Consider the following 16,806-nt stretch of genomic DNA (forward strand, 5'->3'; position numbering starts at 1 on the left):
ACATCCTCCTGCCTTGCAATCTAATCCGAAAAACTCCACTTTGGGGTTCCCTTTTGGGCTCAGGAAAAATTCACCACATAAACAACATCTCCCGCGTCACTTCACCACGGGCGATTGTAACTGACAGCAAGCATCAAAGTGCAGCTGCCTTTGCTCATTGAGAAATTTGTTATGTACAGGGTGGGCGGCTAGAAAAACAATTCTCTGAAAACATTGTCGAAATCTGCGTGAAAATGGCAAATTGGACGAAAAGGACGCCTGTCGGGTCTAGTAGCCGCCGCAAATGGAACCTGGAAGGTGAGTATCCTTTCAATTTCGCAACAGATGGCAAGGAATCTTATGTTTTTCAAAACCTCCCCAGACCGGGCATCGCTAAACAATTTGAAATATCACTTTGCCGCTGATGGATGTTCCGAAGTGCAATATGACCTGGCTCGACAACTTTTGGATAGCAATTCAGGTGGGCGGCACTTCCGTGCAATGATTACTTAATCGCGACTTAATTTGGAATTTCTTCTAGAACTTGATGAAAACACGGCCCAAGCCCAGGGTGTGCACTGGCTGCTGTGTGCTGCGCAACAAGGACACGATGAAGCCCTGGCGATGCTACGTGATTGTTATGCAAAAGGACGTGGAATCACAGAATCAAATGAAATAGAGGTGAAAGCGTGTCTTTCAATGAGTTCAGGTGAACGAGCGGCAAGGAAGGCGGCGCGAGAACTATTCCAATGTCTATCAAATGGCGGCGAACACATCACACCAGCTCAGTTGGAGCGTAGAATGCGAGAAATATATAATCTTCAGAAAAAGCGACGAAGGAGGCGGGGTGGCGATGATAGCGACGGTGATGAAAGTGATAATCGTGCAACTAATGGAGACATTTACCCATCGCCTAGCCACAACAGGAATCGGCTGGATTTATCCGAACAAGACATCATCACAGAAGCGCATTTGTTAACGGCAGCCGTGAACTACTCTCACGGGCGGCTGCCAGCCGTGAATGATGTCCTGACACTCTCCGTTCCTCATCCAACTACTCTAGACCATGTTCCGTGTTTTCATAGATTGATTTTCCACCCGGTCGTGTTCTTCACGCTGCTCTACCACCGATTTGTGTCAGTGATCTCCTCCCTACCTGATCAAATTGCTCATTTCAAGTACATTATATTGTTCCTTTTGTACGCTCTCATTTCGAGCGAGAATTCGGCACTTGTCCTGCCCATGGTTGCGTATTACATGAGCTTAGCGATGATGGTTTGGTCGTCATTCAAAATGTTAAAAACTAAGCATGATTTCATCGACTTCCGAATATGGTCGGGTCTGTTTCTTAGCTACGGCGATCACAACGTCGACGCCGGGGGGTCAGAAAATCTCTTCTTGAGGAATAACATGAAACCTTATCTCTACTTCTTCGCAGCATTCGTTACGAACATGGTTGTCTATCCAATCATAAGCAATGAATGGCTCCCACATTCAGAGATCACGGTAATGGCGTTTGTACTCGTATTCGTCACTCTGTTCGCATTTATGTATACCTCGCCAGAACCGTTCCCGGATCTCCTTGTTCTGTTTTCGTTTGGAGTGAACGTTCTAGCAAAATATCCCTACGAAATGGATGATGTAGTGACCACAGGGTGGCGGTTCCTTGATCTCAAAGTTCCCACATTTCCATCCTTTGTTATTGGCAACGGCATTGAATTCTGTCTGAATTGTCGAGCAATTTTGTATCTGTTGATTCCAGGAGCTCTACTGCAGATAGCGAAGCGATGCAGGTGGCATGGGACGTACAAATGTTTGATTCCGCATTGCGTTACTTTGGCATGGCTGCAAATATTCATTGGTAGCTCGCAATCGGCCACAATGTTCGGTTTGGTGAGGTCAACTCTGGGATTGGCTGGCATATTGCTATTCTTGCCGCTGTTTGGAGTCATTACGTTGATGATTCCGGTATTCCTGACTGTGGAGTGGCTCGGCTTGACGGACCCAAAGACGCGATTATTGATTTCACTCGTTGCAGCTGCCATAGCGATAGTTTGCTCATGTTTGATGGCGGTCAATAAGACGACCCGGAAATATGTTACTTTATTACAGGTGAGTGAAATTTCCTTGATTTATTTTTTCAACTTGATCATTTATTTACATGTTTTATTGTGATTGTGAGGCAATTGGGTGGGAGCAAAATCGGCGACGACTTGTTAAAGTCACTCGGGCTGCGACGATTCCCGGAGGGCACCCAGGCGGTTCTCGCGTGCGTCTCCGGTTCTTTGCGGCCGATAAGGTGCACGCGCGTCCAACAATAGCGGCCGTTCAGCGGCCTTCTGACAAAGTTGGCAAGTTGAAGCGTGAAATAGCCGCGCTAGTGGCCAGTATGACTGAAATGAGGGCGACGCTGGACGCTCAGCGTTCGGGCTCCAGGTCGCGAGTTCGCTCGCGGTCTTCTGCTCGAAAAGGGCGATCGGGTAGAAGGTCGTCAGGACAACCTACGGACCGAAGTATTTGTTGATACCATCGCAGATTCGACGAGCAAGCCACCTAATGTACGATCCCGTGTAAATTCGCGCCTACCTCAAAAAACTAGGTCCGCGGGTTGTCCTGGCGACGGCCACCCAGAACGCAACGGCACGTGGCCTAACAATGTATGACCCTCTCAGCAGGCATACGGAGGTTTCGGTTCTTCCCGTACCCTGGCACCATCGACTATTTCCTCAATCGTTAAAACTGGCGACAGCAAATTCCTCCCGAATTAGCACATACGGATATAGGCAAGCGGTCGTGAGTCTTGACTTGCGTAGGATGTTTTCATGACGAATCATCCTGGCGGATGTCAGCTTCCCCATACTAGGCGCAGACTTCTTGTGTCACTATGGGTTGCTGGTGGACTTGCAAAACAAGTTTCTTATAGATCTCACGACCCACCTTAATTCGTCGGGCCAAATGGCATCTCACTCAAGTAACAATCTTTCCATACTTTTAGAGGACATTACCGACTGTCGTGTTCGGGCACTCCTCCAAAAGTTCAGCCAGATTACTACCGAGTGTAGTCTCTCTAAACCAGTGAAGCACATTAACACTACTGGTTCCCGTATCTTCTCGAAAGAACGTTCCCCACCACCCCAGAAACTGACTATTGTACAGAAAGAATTCGAACAAGTTATGCAACAGCGTATCTGCAGACCTTCGGACAGCTGTTAGTCTTCCCCACTCCATATGGTCCCTAAGCCTAATGGCGAATGGCGCCCCTGTGGGGATTACAGAAGACTTTGGACTCTTCGAATTCATCCGAATGACTTTCGGGGGTGTGCAATGCGGCGCAAACCTTTCAAAGGTTCATCCACTCGGTCCTACGAAACCTCGACTTCTGTTTCGCATATTTGGATGATGTTTTGGTCGCTTCTTCCTCAGAGTCTGAGCACTTGGCCCATCTCGAGTGCATTTTTCAACGTCTCATTGAGGCTGGTTTAGTCCTAAACGTTGGGAAATGCAAGTTCCTCCAGACAAAGGTGAGATTCCTCAGCCACTTCATTTCCCCTGACGGGGTACAGCCCGACCCAGGCAAAGTGCTGGTTAATTAAAAGTGGTGTAGGTAGTAGTAGTAGGCTATTAGACAAAACGGGCTTTTTAAGGTTTTATTTAAAACGAAACCTTATTAAAATCGGTTTACTGTCTGTTTTTCACACCCACTTTTCTCGAAAATCTTGTCGATGGCAACTAGGCATACGGCAAGTGGCAATGATCTGAATTAAGTTTAAGGAGGCGCTTCTCATACATGCAAGAGGGAGATATTAATTGTTTCTCCTAATGTAGCCTTCTGAGGTATCAAAGGCTATGATTAGTACTTACAAAGCAGATTTGATATCACCTACAAGGTAGGAGAACGAGGGGTCAAAAAACACAGGACACATTTTCGAAAAATACCCAAACGAAAAAGTCCACTATTTTTTTCTTCAGTCTTTGTTCCGTTCACAAGCGGGGTCGGCTCGTCGTGATCGGTTTCGCCATTTGACTCTATCGAATGCCTGATCTGGATGCATTCTCGAGGCTTTTAAATCCCCATCCAGCGTATCAAGCCACCGTTGTTTAGGCCTGCCTCTTGGTCGTTTACCATCGACTTCGATGTTCAGACCAATCTTGGCAAGTGAATTCTCGTTAGTCCGAATTACGTGATCATACCATCGAAGACGCTTCTCCCGCAATTTTTCCACGATCGGTGCAACCCCATAACCGCCGCGCATATCTTCATTTCTGATGTGATCAAAACGTGTCACGCCACTAGTCCAACGCAACATCTTCCTCTCCATTACCGCAAGACGTCGTTCATTATCTTTTATAGTCTGCCAACACTCAGAACCACAGAGAACGACAGAACGGACGACATTGCGATAAATTTTAGATTTGAGATGTTCGTAAATCTTGGTTTCAAAATAGATCCCATTCCGATATCTGCTCAAATAAAGTTAATACCATATTGAATTGACAGAAAGACTCCTTCAAGTTGATCCTAAGAATACAAAATTTTGCAGAAGCATCAAGGGTGATATTTTGGAGACTGATCAACGGTTTGAGGTCATGTCGGTTCCCATATCTGAAATTTGAATCGAGAATGGCGACGGACATGTAACTGATTAATTGACGACTGACTGTGGTAAGATGATGGTGTTGTTGATTCGTAATCAAGCTGGTCTCTCCCCACGGAAAAAGCAGGTTAGAGGCGTGATGATATCTTCGCCGATGCTTCGACTACTGAATATGTGAAGGGTACTTTCTTTACCTTCGATGCCGAATACGTTTTCCCTTGGGGACCCGCTGAAACTTGGGACAATTGCTCGATCTCGGCATCAACCAATTTGTGTATTTCAACCGTGGTGGCGGCACACCGTCGGTATTGGATGCATCCGTTTCATTTGAATTTTAAACTTTTCCAGGAATAATTGAGAATTTGGCAGTGTGCCTTTGCCAAGAAAAATCCGCGACATCCGCAGCGTAGGTCACTGTGGTCTAGTTTAAGTCTAAATATACGACGGATTTCACTTAAATATAATTCGCACCAATGTCGTTATGCGATTATATGTAACCACCTGCTGCCACTTTCCGTCACGTTGTTCCAAATGCAGAAGTGAGAGACCGTCTCATAAGTTGCCTCCGCCTTGGACAAAATCGTCAGTCAATTTTTCTGGTAGATCCGTAGACCAATTCTGTTGATGATGTCCCTAAATTTTCCCTGATAACGTTCTTGAGTTCCAGGAATATCATCGGAAGGGTTCTGGACCTGTCTGACTCCTATCCTGGTACATTGTCGCTGCTTTCAGTAACCCGTGCTAGTATCCCGAAATCCCATTCGAAGCGGAGTTGGATGCCATAGTCTGAGTTTTCTCGCATTCTGCCAGCCTCGTGGGCGTCTTAAATAACTCTGCTTCTAATCCTTGATCGCTGGTGCTCCAAATCTGGAGACCCAGCAAAGAAAGTATTTGTTACCGTATCTGCCGTCATGATCAGACGTATGTATCGAATCTGCCAGGGTGCCCATGATGTCAATGTGAACGTACTCGAACCTGTTGTCTGACACTTTGATGTCCTGATGTGGTACTCTAGCATGTAAGGCATCCAACTGATTAAAAGCGATTTGATTCCATGCTGTCTTACCACATCACAAATTGCCGCGAGTGAGTCATAATTGAAGGCACCTTTGATGTCCATGAATTCGCCTAAGGCGTATTCTTTTTCGGACATCGCCTTTTCAATCTTTGATGGTGTGGTGTATCCGTGGATTTGCCTTTCTGGTAGGCATGTTGCCTATGGTGAAGTGGCCACTTAGGAATGTATGTATCCCTTATGAACTGATCTATTAGTCTTTCTAGTCATTTTAGTAGAAAAGACGTTAGACTGATCGGCCGGAAGCTTTTTGCGTCTGTGTTTGGGAATGAATAACGCCTTCACATCACACCAGTTAATTGGAATATAAGCGTGTGCTAGGCATGAGCGATATATATTCCGAATATGTAGACCTAGGGCATCCATTCCATCTATTGCTAGCCAGGAATGATGCCATACGGACCTGCAGATTTGTATCTATGAAACGAGTTTAATGCTCATTTTACTCGCTCTAGTGATTCTACTTTGCATGTCAGATTCCAGTCTCTCGGTTGAGGGCTGTATACCCCTGTTGGCCCCGAGATTAGATTTTGGATGTTGCCTGAGAAGTGCACTTCAAGCAAATGGTTTACCGTTTCTTTATCGCTTTCTCTGTACCTCTGTAAACGTAAATAACCCAGTTTCTGGCTACGTTCTTTAACCAGAATCCGCTTCAGCTTTGAGGTTGCCTCAAGAGAGTTAGTCTCTTCGCAAAAGCGTCTCTGTGATGATCGTTTAGCCGATCATATGCTCTTCTTTAAAGCCTTTTGTGCCTCTTTATAGCGATTCCAGCTAGCGGATGAATCACACTTCAGAGCACGATTGAGGAGCATCCTTGTCGTTCTCCTCTATTTTGCCAAATCCGAGTTCCACCATGGTGTTTTACCCTTCTTTGGCATCTTGAGTGGATAGCTTTTTTCGAAAGCTTCTCTCATGGTAGTTTTGATCATCTTGGTTGTCTTCTCAATTACAGCAATGTATTTGATCCCATTGTGACTTGGGCGCTCAATGCTATTTCATACGTCACCCAACCTGTTTTCCGCGGATTCCGAAATGGAGTGAGTGGAGATGGATCCATGCCCATTACGAAATCAATGCGTCTGTGATGCGAGAGTGTGATATCGTTTGATCCTCTACACCCTCTGACCAGAGTCGCAATGTTAGGGGATGCCACCGTGATATTGATGACCTCTCGGATCTGCAAATCGGTTCCTACTAGATACTGTAGCAGTCTCGATCCTCTTGCATTGATGTTGGAACTTCCCCAACATATGTGGTGAGCGTTGACATCACATCCTGCTATTGCCCCAAATCTCTAATTTTGGCATATTAGATAGCACTGGGAACGTCTTCTGCGTCATAGGGGAAATATGCAGAGCAGCATGGTATCCCTTTATCCCCCTGTTGACTTTTTATGGTTAGTTTGGCCGATGTGGTGTCGCCATCACATAGGTCGTTAACCAAGATAGCCTGGAAGTCTTTTAAGACTACCATGCAAGTGCATACTTCCATTTGCGTACAACTGATAAGTGCAGTCGCCGCTTTACAATGCTGCAAATTTATTTGGGAAATGTGGCACCTCATCAACGTTTCAGACGAAGATGCCGAGGGTTGCACGTCCCCTTCAATGCTTTTAGGAGGCGACACTTGTAACGTAACAGTCCCTAGACCCGGCAGCCCGATTTTTACCGAACCTTCTTAACATCGGGTTCGGGAACGCCGATACTGAGAAAAGTTCCCAGCCTATCGGCTCTCTCTCCGGTTTTGCTGCCTAGCAGCACCCAGGTGGAAGTGTTAAGATTATTCTGAACACCAAGTAGTTCCAGAACTCCAGCAGCATTCCGCTTTTCTTCTGAAATCCAGAGGAAGCACTTTTTTAACGATGGTAGCTCAGATACCCTTTTCAGTGTTAGTTGCGTACCCTCCCATAAATCGTTGAGGGAGGAGCAGTACTGCCTGGGGTACTCGTTGGTGTCTTCGTCGACAAAGTTTAGTCGTAACATTTTACGGTATACACCTACCGACTCAAAGCAAAGCTTAATGCCTTGCGATGATGCAGCCCTTACAGCTAGGAGGAGCTTCCTCCTAAGTTGTTTGCACTGCTCAGTATCGTAACCGGATGAATTAGAGTCATCATACAGGACCCATCCATCGGCTTAGATAGCCTTGGCTGCAAATGAAGGCCTAGTCGTTGTTGGCCGAGCTCTCTTTGCCGTCTTTTGTGTCGAAGAGTTAGGATCGTCCGAGGGCCGTTTCCGCTTCGGTTTCCTCTTAGCCACAGGTGCCCCGAACGATCCTTTCCCCTCAACCTTGACACAGCCCTTGGGTTGTTCTTTGCTCGGAGGCGGCTTGCCCGAAGGCTGTTTGCTGTCCGTGGACAGATGCTTACCCATGGACACGACTTTAGCCTCAGCAGGTGTCGCCGATTGGAGCCTGGGATCAGGAGTGCTGACAGAAGGGACCTGCTTCAGCTCGTCCGTTAAGAACCTGTTCCCAATTAGATTGGTTCCCACATGAGGAAGTGGAGAATCTGAGGTTCTCTCAGGTTCTCCATCGATGAGCATCGGGTTGCCCTTTCACTCGAGGTTTGATCGTCACGATCGAGGTTTAATTGTATTTGTTTAACAGGTTTTTGTTTTTGATTGCGCCGCGGCCTGACTTTCCAGTTCCCCTCTCTTCGGAATTGTATTCTAATTGTACTGGAAAAGGTTGTTTTTTCTGTTTTTGCTTTCTCATTTGCCCATTCTTATTTCCACGAGCATGGGCAATATCTAGAATTCCATCGTGCCGTATCTCCAGTAACACGACACAGTCAAACTTACAGAGGTGGTCACATGCCAATGACGCTTCATTCGAATACAGTCAGAAAACCGATGGGCACGGTTCCCATAGCACTCTGGGCTGAGCGAGGTGTTTTTCGACCCGAAAGCTAATGGTCTTGTTGAACCCGAGACTGAAACTCGCGGAAACCTATTTTCGCATAAGTTTACCCTGCGGTTAACCTTTTGCTTTCGTGAACCGTGCTTGATATCGTTTTTGTAGAATTGAAGCTTCCAATGAACTAATCTTTGCGTCAGTCAGTCTGAAATAAAACTTTTTATTATCATATTATTAAAAACTCCATTTGAAATTCAGTTCGGCCTCACTTTAAAATTAAGTTTAACTTCCCCACAGGTCACAGTCTGTGTCATCGCCGCAGCTTTCCTAACACTGCCATACATGACATCGAATTTCCAATCATCTCACACGGATTCATCACTCTACGAAAATCTCCTCCACAATAAACCGGTAATTGTCGACGATGACCTATCTTCCAGCCAAATCACATGGGAGTCTTTCTATAACTATTGTGGCCAGCCGGCATGGGACCATTCCAATCGAATCCAAACCCAAATACGTTGTTCCCAACTCGAACAAACCATCATCAAATGGGAAGGAATCGTTACAAATGTGGAAATCTCCCGTGTTTATAACTTACGCGCGAAAATCATACGAAACTACTTCCCTCAATGGCTGGGCAACATGATAGCTTGCATGTACGGTGAAAAGAACAAAGCAGTTTGCTCCGAGGGAGAGGAGACATGTGAAAACTTTGATAGTTTATTGCGTGAACAGAAACGTTGCAACCTCAACAAATGGAATCTCTACGAATATGAAATAAGGGTGAGAATGCATTCGGGAATTTTAAGTAAGCCTGCCGAAGTCTACCTGAAGACATCGGACTTTTTCGGGAATTTCACCAAGAGTTTAACCAGCTCGGATCGGATATGGTTCAAAGGGAAGCTGTCTAACGTGAGGCGTGTGATGCGGGACGTCCGCAGTGAAATGGCTCTGGGGTCCGGGCAAGCAGTTATTGAAGTCGAATCCATCGGATGCTTAATGTGCCACAACAAGGATTTGACTTCGGTCCAGTTAACAGATTCGAATAGTGTAGTCCTCCACGCTCGATTGCGAGACCTGATGCGAGGCGTTAAGTATTTGTTGAATGTTATATTTAATCCTTTGCTGACATTTAAATAGGACCCACAAGAGACGTATAAATGCGATGAGAAAGTTTGAAATTTGCTTTGAGTAAATGTTTAGATTGAAGCGTTTTTGCTTTAGTAAGAGGTAAACGTCGTGGAGACCTTTTTTATTTATTTAGTTGGTCTGAAGACTGCGTTTGGAGTTAACAAGAAAAGGGTGGGAAATAAATTGTCATAGAATATTTTTCGGACCACTGAAAAGAAAGACATTTAGTATTTTGGAATGACTTTTGAACATATTGAACGTCGTTATATGTTGAATTGACTGGAACACTGCTCCTAGAAGTGTAAAGCAATAATTTTTCTGTTTTGCTAATCCATTGTTAACCTGAGCTGATTGAAAGTAGAAACGCTTCCATACACGCTTCAGTAAATTTATGTGACAAATGCCGGGGGCAACTGTTCGCTCTCCTTAATAACGCTGAATGTTACTGGATTGTACTATCGATGTTGAGGGGTTTTCCCCATTTGTCTTCATTTGCGCCTATCTCAGATGGTTTTTTTCTAAGTTTAAGTAATTCGATGCAGTAAGTTCCTTCGGTTAAGTTGACATTTCCAGAAATAACCAAAATTTGCGTATTATATTTAACTTATGGTAGACGAGAATGTAAGAAAATGATATACTAATTTTTTGCAATTGGTCTGTTTTGTGGAAATATATTTTTGACTATATTTAATAGAATAACGAGTTTTTTAATTCAAATTGAGAGAGAAAAGATGATGTTTCTATTATTGATTATTGAAGGGAGCCCCTGTAACAAGCACGAAGTTGTGATTTGCGGACTGTGCAGGGAAAGGCGCCAAAGTAGTAAAACAATGCAGGGATTTCGAGCGCTGATAGTCTCAATGAATGAATGATGGGACCTGGTCATTGATAACTGGTTGCCGAAATACTGGGATAATTCAATACACTAGGCTACACCTGGCGTAAAACTGAGATCTGAAAACAGGTTTTTGGTCGGAGATTGCTCAGTAATATTGAGATTATTAAGGTCACCGCCCGTGAAGAGACAAACACGCACCAATTAAACGTTTACGGCATTACCATCAATAAGTGCTGTTGCAAAGAAAACAAATAGGAAAGGCTGGACAAAACTCGAAAGTGGTCTTGAAAGAGAAAACATGATGAAGCTGCTCCTCAAATGGTAGCAATGCCAAGATCGACGGAAAAGGAATTTGCGGGGATTGGAAGGATATCATTCATGATGAGCTAATGCCGTCTGATGCAACGATTGGTTTGAATATCTACTGCCAGCAATTTATAGGTTTTACAGGTCTAATTCAGAATCTTCCAAACCAAATTCAAAATTTTTTCAATATTTTACTATAAAGTTTTGTATCAATTTTTTGCCATTAGATGGAGTGGATTCAATTTTCTATCAGTATTTGCTTTAATGAACCATTAGCTTGGACTTGGTCTGGGAACATAATAGTCCAATGGTGTCCTGGAGGATGCTATTAGCCGTTTCCTACTTTTGGAAAATGCAATAAGCGCTTTCGGATTCAACCCTGAAATTTCGGCCGCCTCATTGAGTCTACGTCCGTCTTAATTAAATAACTTTTTGGTGAAAGCCAACTTTTGTAGAAAATCTTTCTTCTTTTTCTTCAGCCTTTGTCCCGTTCACAAGCGGGGTCGGCTCGTCGTGATCGGCTTCGCCATTTGGCTCTATCGAATGCCTGATCTGAGTGCAATCTCCAGGCTTTCAAATCGCCATCCAGCGTATCAAGCCACCGTTGCTTAGGTCTGCCTTTTGGTCGTTTACCATCGACTTCGATGTTCAGACCAATCTTGGCAAGTGAATTCTCGTTTGCACGAACTGCGTGACCATACCATCGAAGACGCCTCTCTCGCAACTTTTCCACGATCGGTGCAACCCCATAACGATCGCGGATATCCTCATTTCGGATGTGATCTAAACGTGTGACGCCACTAGTCCAACGTAGCATCTTTGTCTCCATTACCGCAAGACGCCGTTCATTGTCTTTTATGGTCGGCCAACACTCAGAACCATAGAGAGCGACTGGACGGACGACATTGCGGTAAATTTTAGATTTGAGACGTTCGTTGATACGTCGATCACAAAGGACACCAGTTGTGGAACGCCACTTCATCCAGGTTGCGTTAATGCGTGAAGCAATTTCATAACGCAGTTCTCCATTGGCTGATAGCGTTGACCCGAGGTATTTAAATAGCTCAGTTCTGGGCAGTTCACTGCCGCTGACAGTGATTGTGCCTGTTTCATGGGGATCGGTCGTCAAAAATTCAGTTTTGTTTAAATTCAATCTGAGACCGTGTTGCATGAGGCGATCATTCCATTTTTGAACAAGTTGCTCGAGATCATTTTTGCTATTAGATGCTAGGAAAACATCATCTACATAAAGCAGTGTGTAGGGCGCTGGACGTTGGATATCCCGTGTGACGGTGTCCATAACAAGGACAAAGAGGAGTGGTGAGAGGGCACTTCCTTGATGAACACCAACAGAGACACGAAGCGGTTTTGATGATCGGATTGAGTCACAACTTTTGTAGAAAATAAACTACTGAAATCAATTAAGATGGCTCCCAGCTTTTCGCTTGTAATTTTCATCATTCTTAATGCTGGGGAAGTCTTCTCGGTTGTCAATGGACATTAATGAAGTTCTACACGAAACAACAGAATTGCATTATCATGATGTAAGTCATGATTCAGGCAGCGACGTTGAATTTTTAGGTAGTATTCCTTATTAACCGTTTGACCTCGTGGCAAGAATTCATGCTGCACTATGCCATTCAAATTGAAGAACACAATGACCATCACCTTCACGTTCGACCGCACTTGTCGAGCCTTTTTCTGTCATGACGATCCAGAATACCTTCACTGGGACGATTGAACTTTAGTTTCGACGTAATATCCGTAAACCCATGTTTCGTCACCTGCTATAACACGTGGATCGTCGTTGGTTTCATTTAGTAAAGCCTGCGCAACTTCCATCCGCCGTTGCTTTTGATCAAATCAAGAATTTTGGAACAAATTCTGCTGCCACGCGTTTCATACCCAAAACACTCGAAAAAATCTCATGACATAAGCCAATCGATATGCCAACTTCATCAGCAACTTCTCTGATTGTGACTCGGCGATTGTTCATAACCATTTCTTTCACTTTTTCCGAGGGCGGTTGCCATCTATTCTTTGGTGGTGAAATGCGCATCAGCTCCTCCCGGAACTTCCCGCCCGCACTCCTAGTCCACCGTTCTGCCCCAAGTGTCCATAAACCCAGATAGGGAGACTACGATCATCCATCGAACTGAGAACCTTGGTTTTGTTGGTGTTTATCTTCAGTCTAACTCTACCCGCTCCTCTTTCCAAATCCATAACCTTTTTTCCAAGGTCCATGATCCGGTGAGAGAGCATCAGCGTATACGAGATTTTTAAAGAAAGATATCGTTTATTGAGCTCCTCCACCCCCTCCGGGCAAACCAGTATGAAGAATGTCACCAACAACAAGAAGAACTAATATAGGAGACAAGATGCAACCCTGGCGGACCCCACGTTGGACCTCGAATTCTTTTGAGATTTTACCTTGGTGTAGCATGTGAAACGAAGAGGTGAATTATGAGCACTATTCCAAAATTATCCGTAGGGTTTTGACTTCTAGAACGGAAAACAGGCTGCTCTGTGTCGATGAAACTTTCGAGATTTGATGCGTTCCAGAATTATCTTAGCTATGATCTTTGCAACAGCAGAGACCACGCAGGTACTCCTAAAATTTTCATACTCAAAACGGATGCCCTTCTTTGAAATCGTAACGATTATCCCCTTCTTCCACTCTCTGAGGAAGGTGTCGAATTCCCAAGATCTCCGTACGAAAAGAAGTAGCAGATCTGCAGTATTTGCACGCGCACCGATACATAACTTGGCGGGGAGACCGTCAAGCCTAGCGACTTTACTCCATTTGACTGCATTGATACAATGATTGTGATACGATTAAGAATCGTGGTGAAATGTTCTTTCCACCTTTTAAACTATTCGTCGTCGAGAATGAGAAGTTGACGTCCTTCACAGGACCATCGAAAGATTTGCGACCACAAACAAATTCTTTCATGATTCGGTATTCACTTCTGAAATCATCGCGTTCGGCGGCATCTTCCGCTTCCCTGAGCAGCGCAATAACAAGTTCCCCTTTGTCGCTCGATATTAGGGAGATTCGTTGGATTTCTCACAGCGGGACTCTGTGGTCCCCATCTATAATCGCTTTCGTTCATGCAATGAGTCAACACCTGTGGTTAAATACCTTGGTTTAATGCTCGACTCGATGATGAGCTTCTTCGAACAAGTCAAAGCAACAGCGGACAGAACTGCAACTGGAGTCGCGGCCTTGAGTCGGCTAATGGCGAATGTTGGGGCCCTATATCTACTAGGAGACGTCCCCGTATGGGAGTAACGCAGTCGGTTCTGCTCTATAGTACGGATGTATTGGTTGATGCTCTTTACAAGGAGGTGCATCGTAAGCGCCTTGCTCAAATGCAGAGGCGGGGAGCTTTGCGAGTGGCGTCTGCTTAACGCACCGTCTCCGGACCGGCCGTGATGGTGATCGCGGGAGTGATTCCCACCAAGGAGCGCCAAGCAATCTACCGCCGTAAGGGCGAGAACTTAAGAGAGGTGGTTGCCCGTGAAGAACATCAACGCACTCTTACCGAGTGTCAACTCTCTTGGCAAAATGAGCTAAGGGGCAGATGGACTGCGCGGCTCATCGGCAATTTAGACCCATGGTTGAACCGAACAGATGGTGAGATTCCCTACCCAACTTCTAAGCGGGCATAGAGGTTTTCAATCTTACCTGCACATGATTGGGAAGGCGCAATCTCCTGATTGTGTGTTCTGCAATGGAGTGGCGGACGACGCTGAGCACACCTTTTTCTCTTGAGACGGCTTTTGTCAGCAGCTTTATGCAGACACAGGGGAACTCTCTCTAGAGAACATTGTTAGAGAGATGCTGGAATGCTGGCAGCTGGAATCGTGTTGCGCATTATGTTCGGGCTCTTCTTATTGCGAAGAAGGTTGAACTCGACCGGCGGAGGGATCGGATGTTAAGCGGTTCCCTGAACTAACAACTCCCTTTCTCCCCTCTCGTTGGTGAAAGGGATTCCCTGACTTGAAGGCTCCCAAAGCCGGGAGAGCGGGAGGGCTAGCTGGAAGTAATGTGTGAAACGGTTCCAGGCTTGTTCTCTAATGACAGAGAGGTATTTAGTTGGTAGTCCGACGGCGTATTGTTGCGGGCGTTCAACACTCTGTGCGTAAAGGCATTCACCCACCTTACTCCCAAAAAAAAAATCCGCAATGCAGTGGTGAAGCAGCGTCTGATGAATTTGCTTCAGCCCTAACGAACGAAATTATCAGGAAATTTTATTGAAAAGTTGGTGTTTCGTCCAAAAAGATGGTGAACTCAAGATCACTCTATTTCTAAACAGAAAAAGCTACCCGCTGAATTTTCCCTTAGGACCATCAATTTTGTTGGCTCTACTGCCAATTCTACAAAACAATCCTGTGGCGTGCTTTTTTCTTACTTTTCGTCCGTGTTTACCTCTTTGCCTGTTACTTCGTCTACGTCACTTCTAAGTGCAGATTGTTATGAGCTCTTGGACATATTCCCTTGCTCCTTCCTTGATTGAGTTCCATATTGAAAGATTTGACACCAATATTGGACCCGGTCCCGATGGGTTCCTAAGTTCTTCCTATTTAACTATAAATAATAAATCTTCCTTCCTTTATGCATAATTTTCAATAAAAGTCTCGAAGAATTCTACTTTCCTCACCTTTGAAAATAGCCAATTATTGTCCATATTCTCCGAAGCGGAGAAGTTATTCTAAGTGTGAACTACCGTCCTACTACACACCACTTCTTTTGCTTCAAAATTCTCGGAAGATATGCCAACAACTGGTTAACCACACATTTCAGCCCTTTAATAGTGAAAGAGCAGCATTGACCTACTGCTTCTAACCATCTGGGCTTTACCAACTTCGTTAATAAATGACTTAATTAAGGGCAGAAAATACACGTCACTTATTCGAGTTTCTCTAAAGCCTTTTGTTCTGCCAACCACAAACCCAATATACTTCTCTCCAAACACTCTCTTCCCAACTTTCCCTTCTCAATTATCACATGGATCGCCTTCTATCTTTCTAATCATGCCTGCAGAGTTTCTCTTAATGGATGCCCATCCCGTCCCTTCTTCTGAGGTTCCCCAAAGTTCTATACTAGACCAACTACTATTCTCATTTTTTAAAGACTTCTGTTTCCTTACTGTTACTGGGATGGGCCTTAACACTTTTCAACACCATCGTTACAAATATCCTTGAATATTGCTCTGTAATTTGGTTTCCATTCCGTAACTGTCATTACCTCATTGTTTAGGATAGTGAGGGATCCTAAGTCCACATCCACTTGATGTTGGATCGGACCAAATGGAGAGCAACTTACTCTCACGTTTTTCGGCCCACGGATCCCTCGTTTGGGGCATGGCACCCAAACATATAAAAACAGGGACTAACAGTTTCGTCCGGGGCAAAAGCAACTCATCAGATGGTGCCTCACCTCTGCCCTGGGAGCAGCGTGACCGTAAGTGGCAACATATGAAAAACGTGCCTTTATATATTCGCAAAAACATGCCAAGGGTGCGAATTTTTATATATCCAGTGAAACCGGCAATAGTTTGAGCCTAAGCATCTGTTGCCACTTACGGTCACGCTGCTCCCAGGGCAGAGATGAGGCAGCGTCTGATGAGTTACCTCTGCCCTGGACGAAACCGTTAGTCCCTGTTTTTGTAACTACCTCGCTCTTGACGCTGTACTTTGCAAATTCGCCAGATCCTTCATTTTTGAAAAGAACTTTTCCCCCGTGAACAAACCTTCCCATCTTCTCTCTCTTAATCTCCGTTACTTATAACAAAGCCGAATCTTACTTGATATGTGTATCCTTTTCAAACTCTATAATTTCCTTATGGGCAGCTCTACCTCTGCCATTGCTTCCCGTAGCAGGTCGTGGACGCCGTTCGACGAGCAGAGGCACATAGCCGCCGAACTCGACGGGTGGTGCTCCTTGTAACGCTTGACGTCAGAAACGCCTTCAATTCCGTAAGATGGAAAGACATTCTAGGCACACTAGACAATACCTT

At 44.9% G+C, this 16,806-nt stretch overlaps 1 protein-coding gene across 1 annotated transcript; it reads left to right on the forward strand.

Moving 5' to 3' along the window:
* Positions 1–114: 114 nt before the first annotated feature.
* LOC119650886 (wolframin) lies at positions 115–10,332 on the forward strand. The gene is made up of 4 exons (XM_038054062.1): positions 115–297; positions 362–460; positions 521–2,091; positions 8,803–10,332. The coding sequence occupies exons 1-4, from the start codon at positions 234–236 to the stop codon at positions 9,646–9,648; spliced, it is 2,580 nt and encodes an 859-aa protein (XP_037909990.1). The 5' UTR covers positions 115–233; the 3' UTR covers positions 9,649–10,332.
* Positions 10,333–16,806: the final 6,474 nt, after the last annotated feature.

Source organism: Hermetia illucens, chromosome 3 (assembly GCF_905115235.1).
Source record: "Hermetia illucens chromosome 3, iHerIll2.2.curated.20191125, whole genome shotgun sequence".
Lineage (NCBI taxonomy): Eukaryota > Metazoa > Arthropoda > Insecta > Diptera > Stratiomyidae > Hermetia > Hermetia illucens.

Bases quoted from the DNA above. Each gene is read 5' to 3' on its own strand.
- LOC119650886 (XM_038054062.1), top strand. From the start codon at position 234: ATGGCAAATTGGACGAAAAGGACGCCTGTCGGGTCTAGTAGCCGCCGC. The intron at 298-361 runs GTGAGTATCCTT...AAACCTCCCCAG, and splicing joins CCGCAAATGGAACCTGGAAG to ACCGGGCATCGCTAAACAAT. The intron at 2,092-8,802 runs GTGAGTGAAATT...ACTTCCCCACAG, and splicing joins AATATGTTACTTTATTACAG to GTCACAGTCTGTGTCATCGC.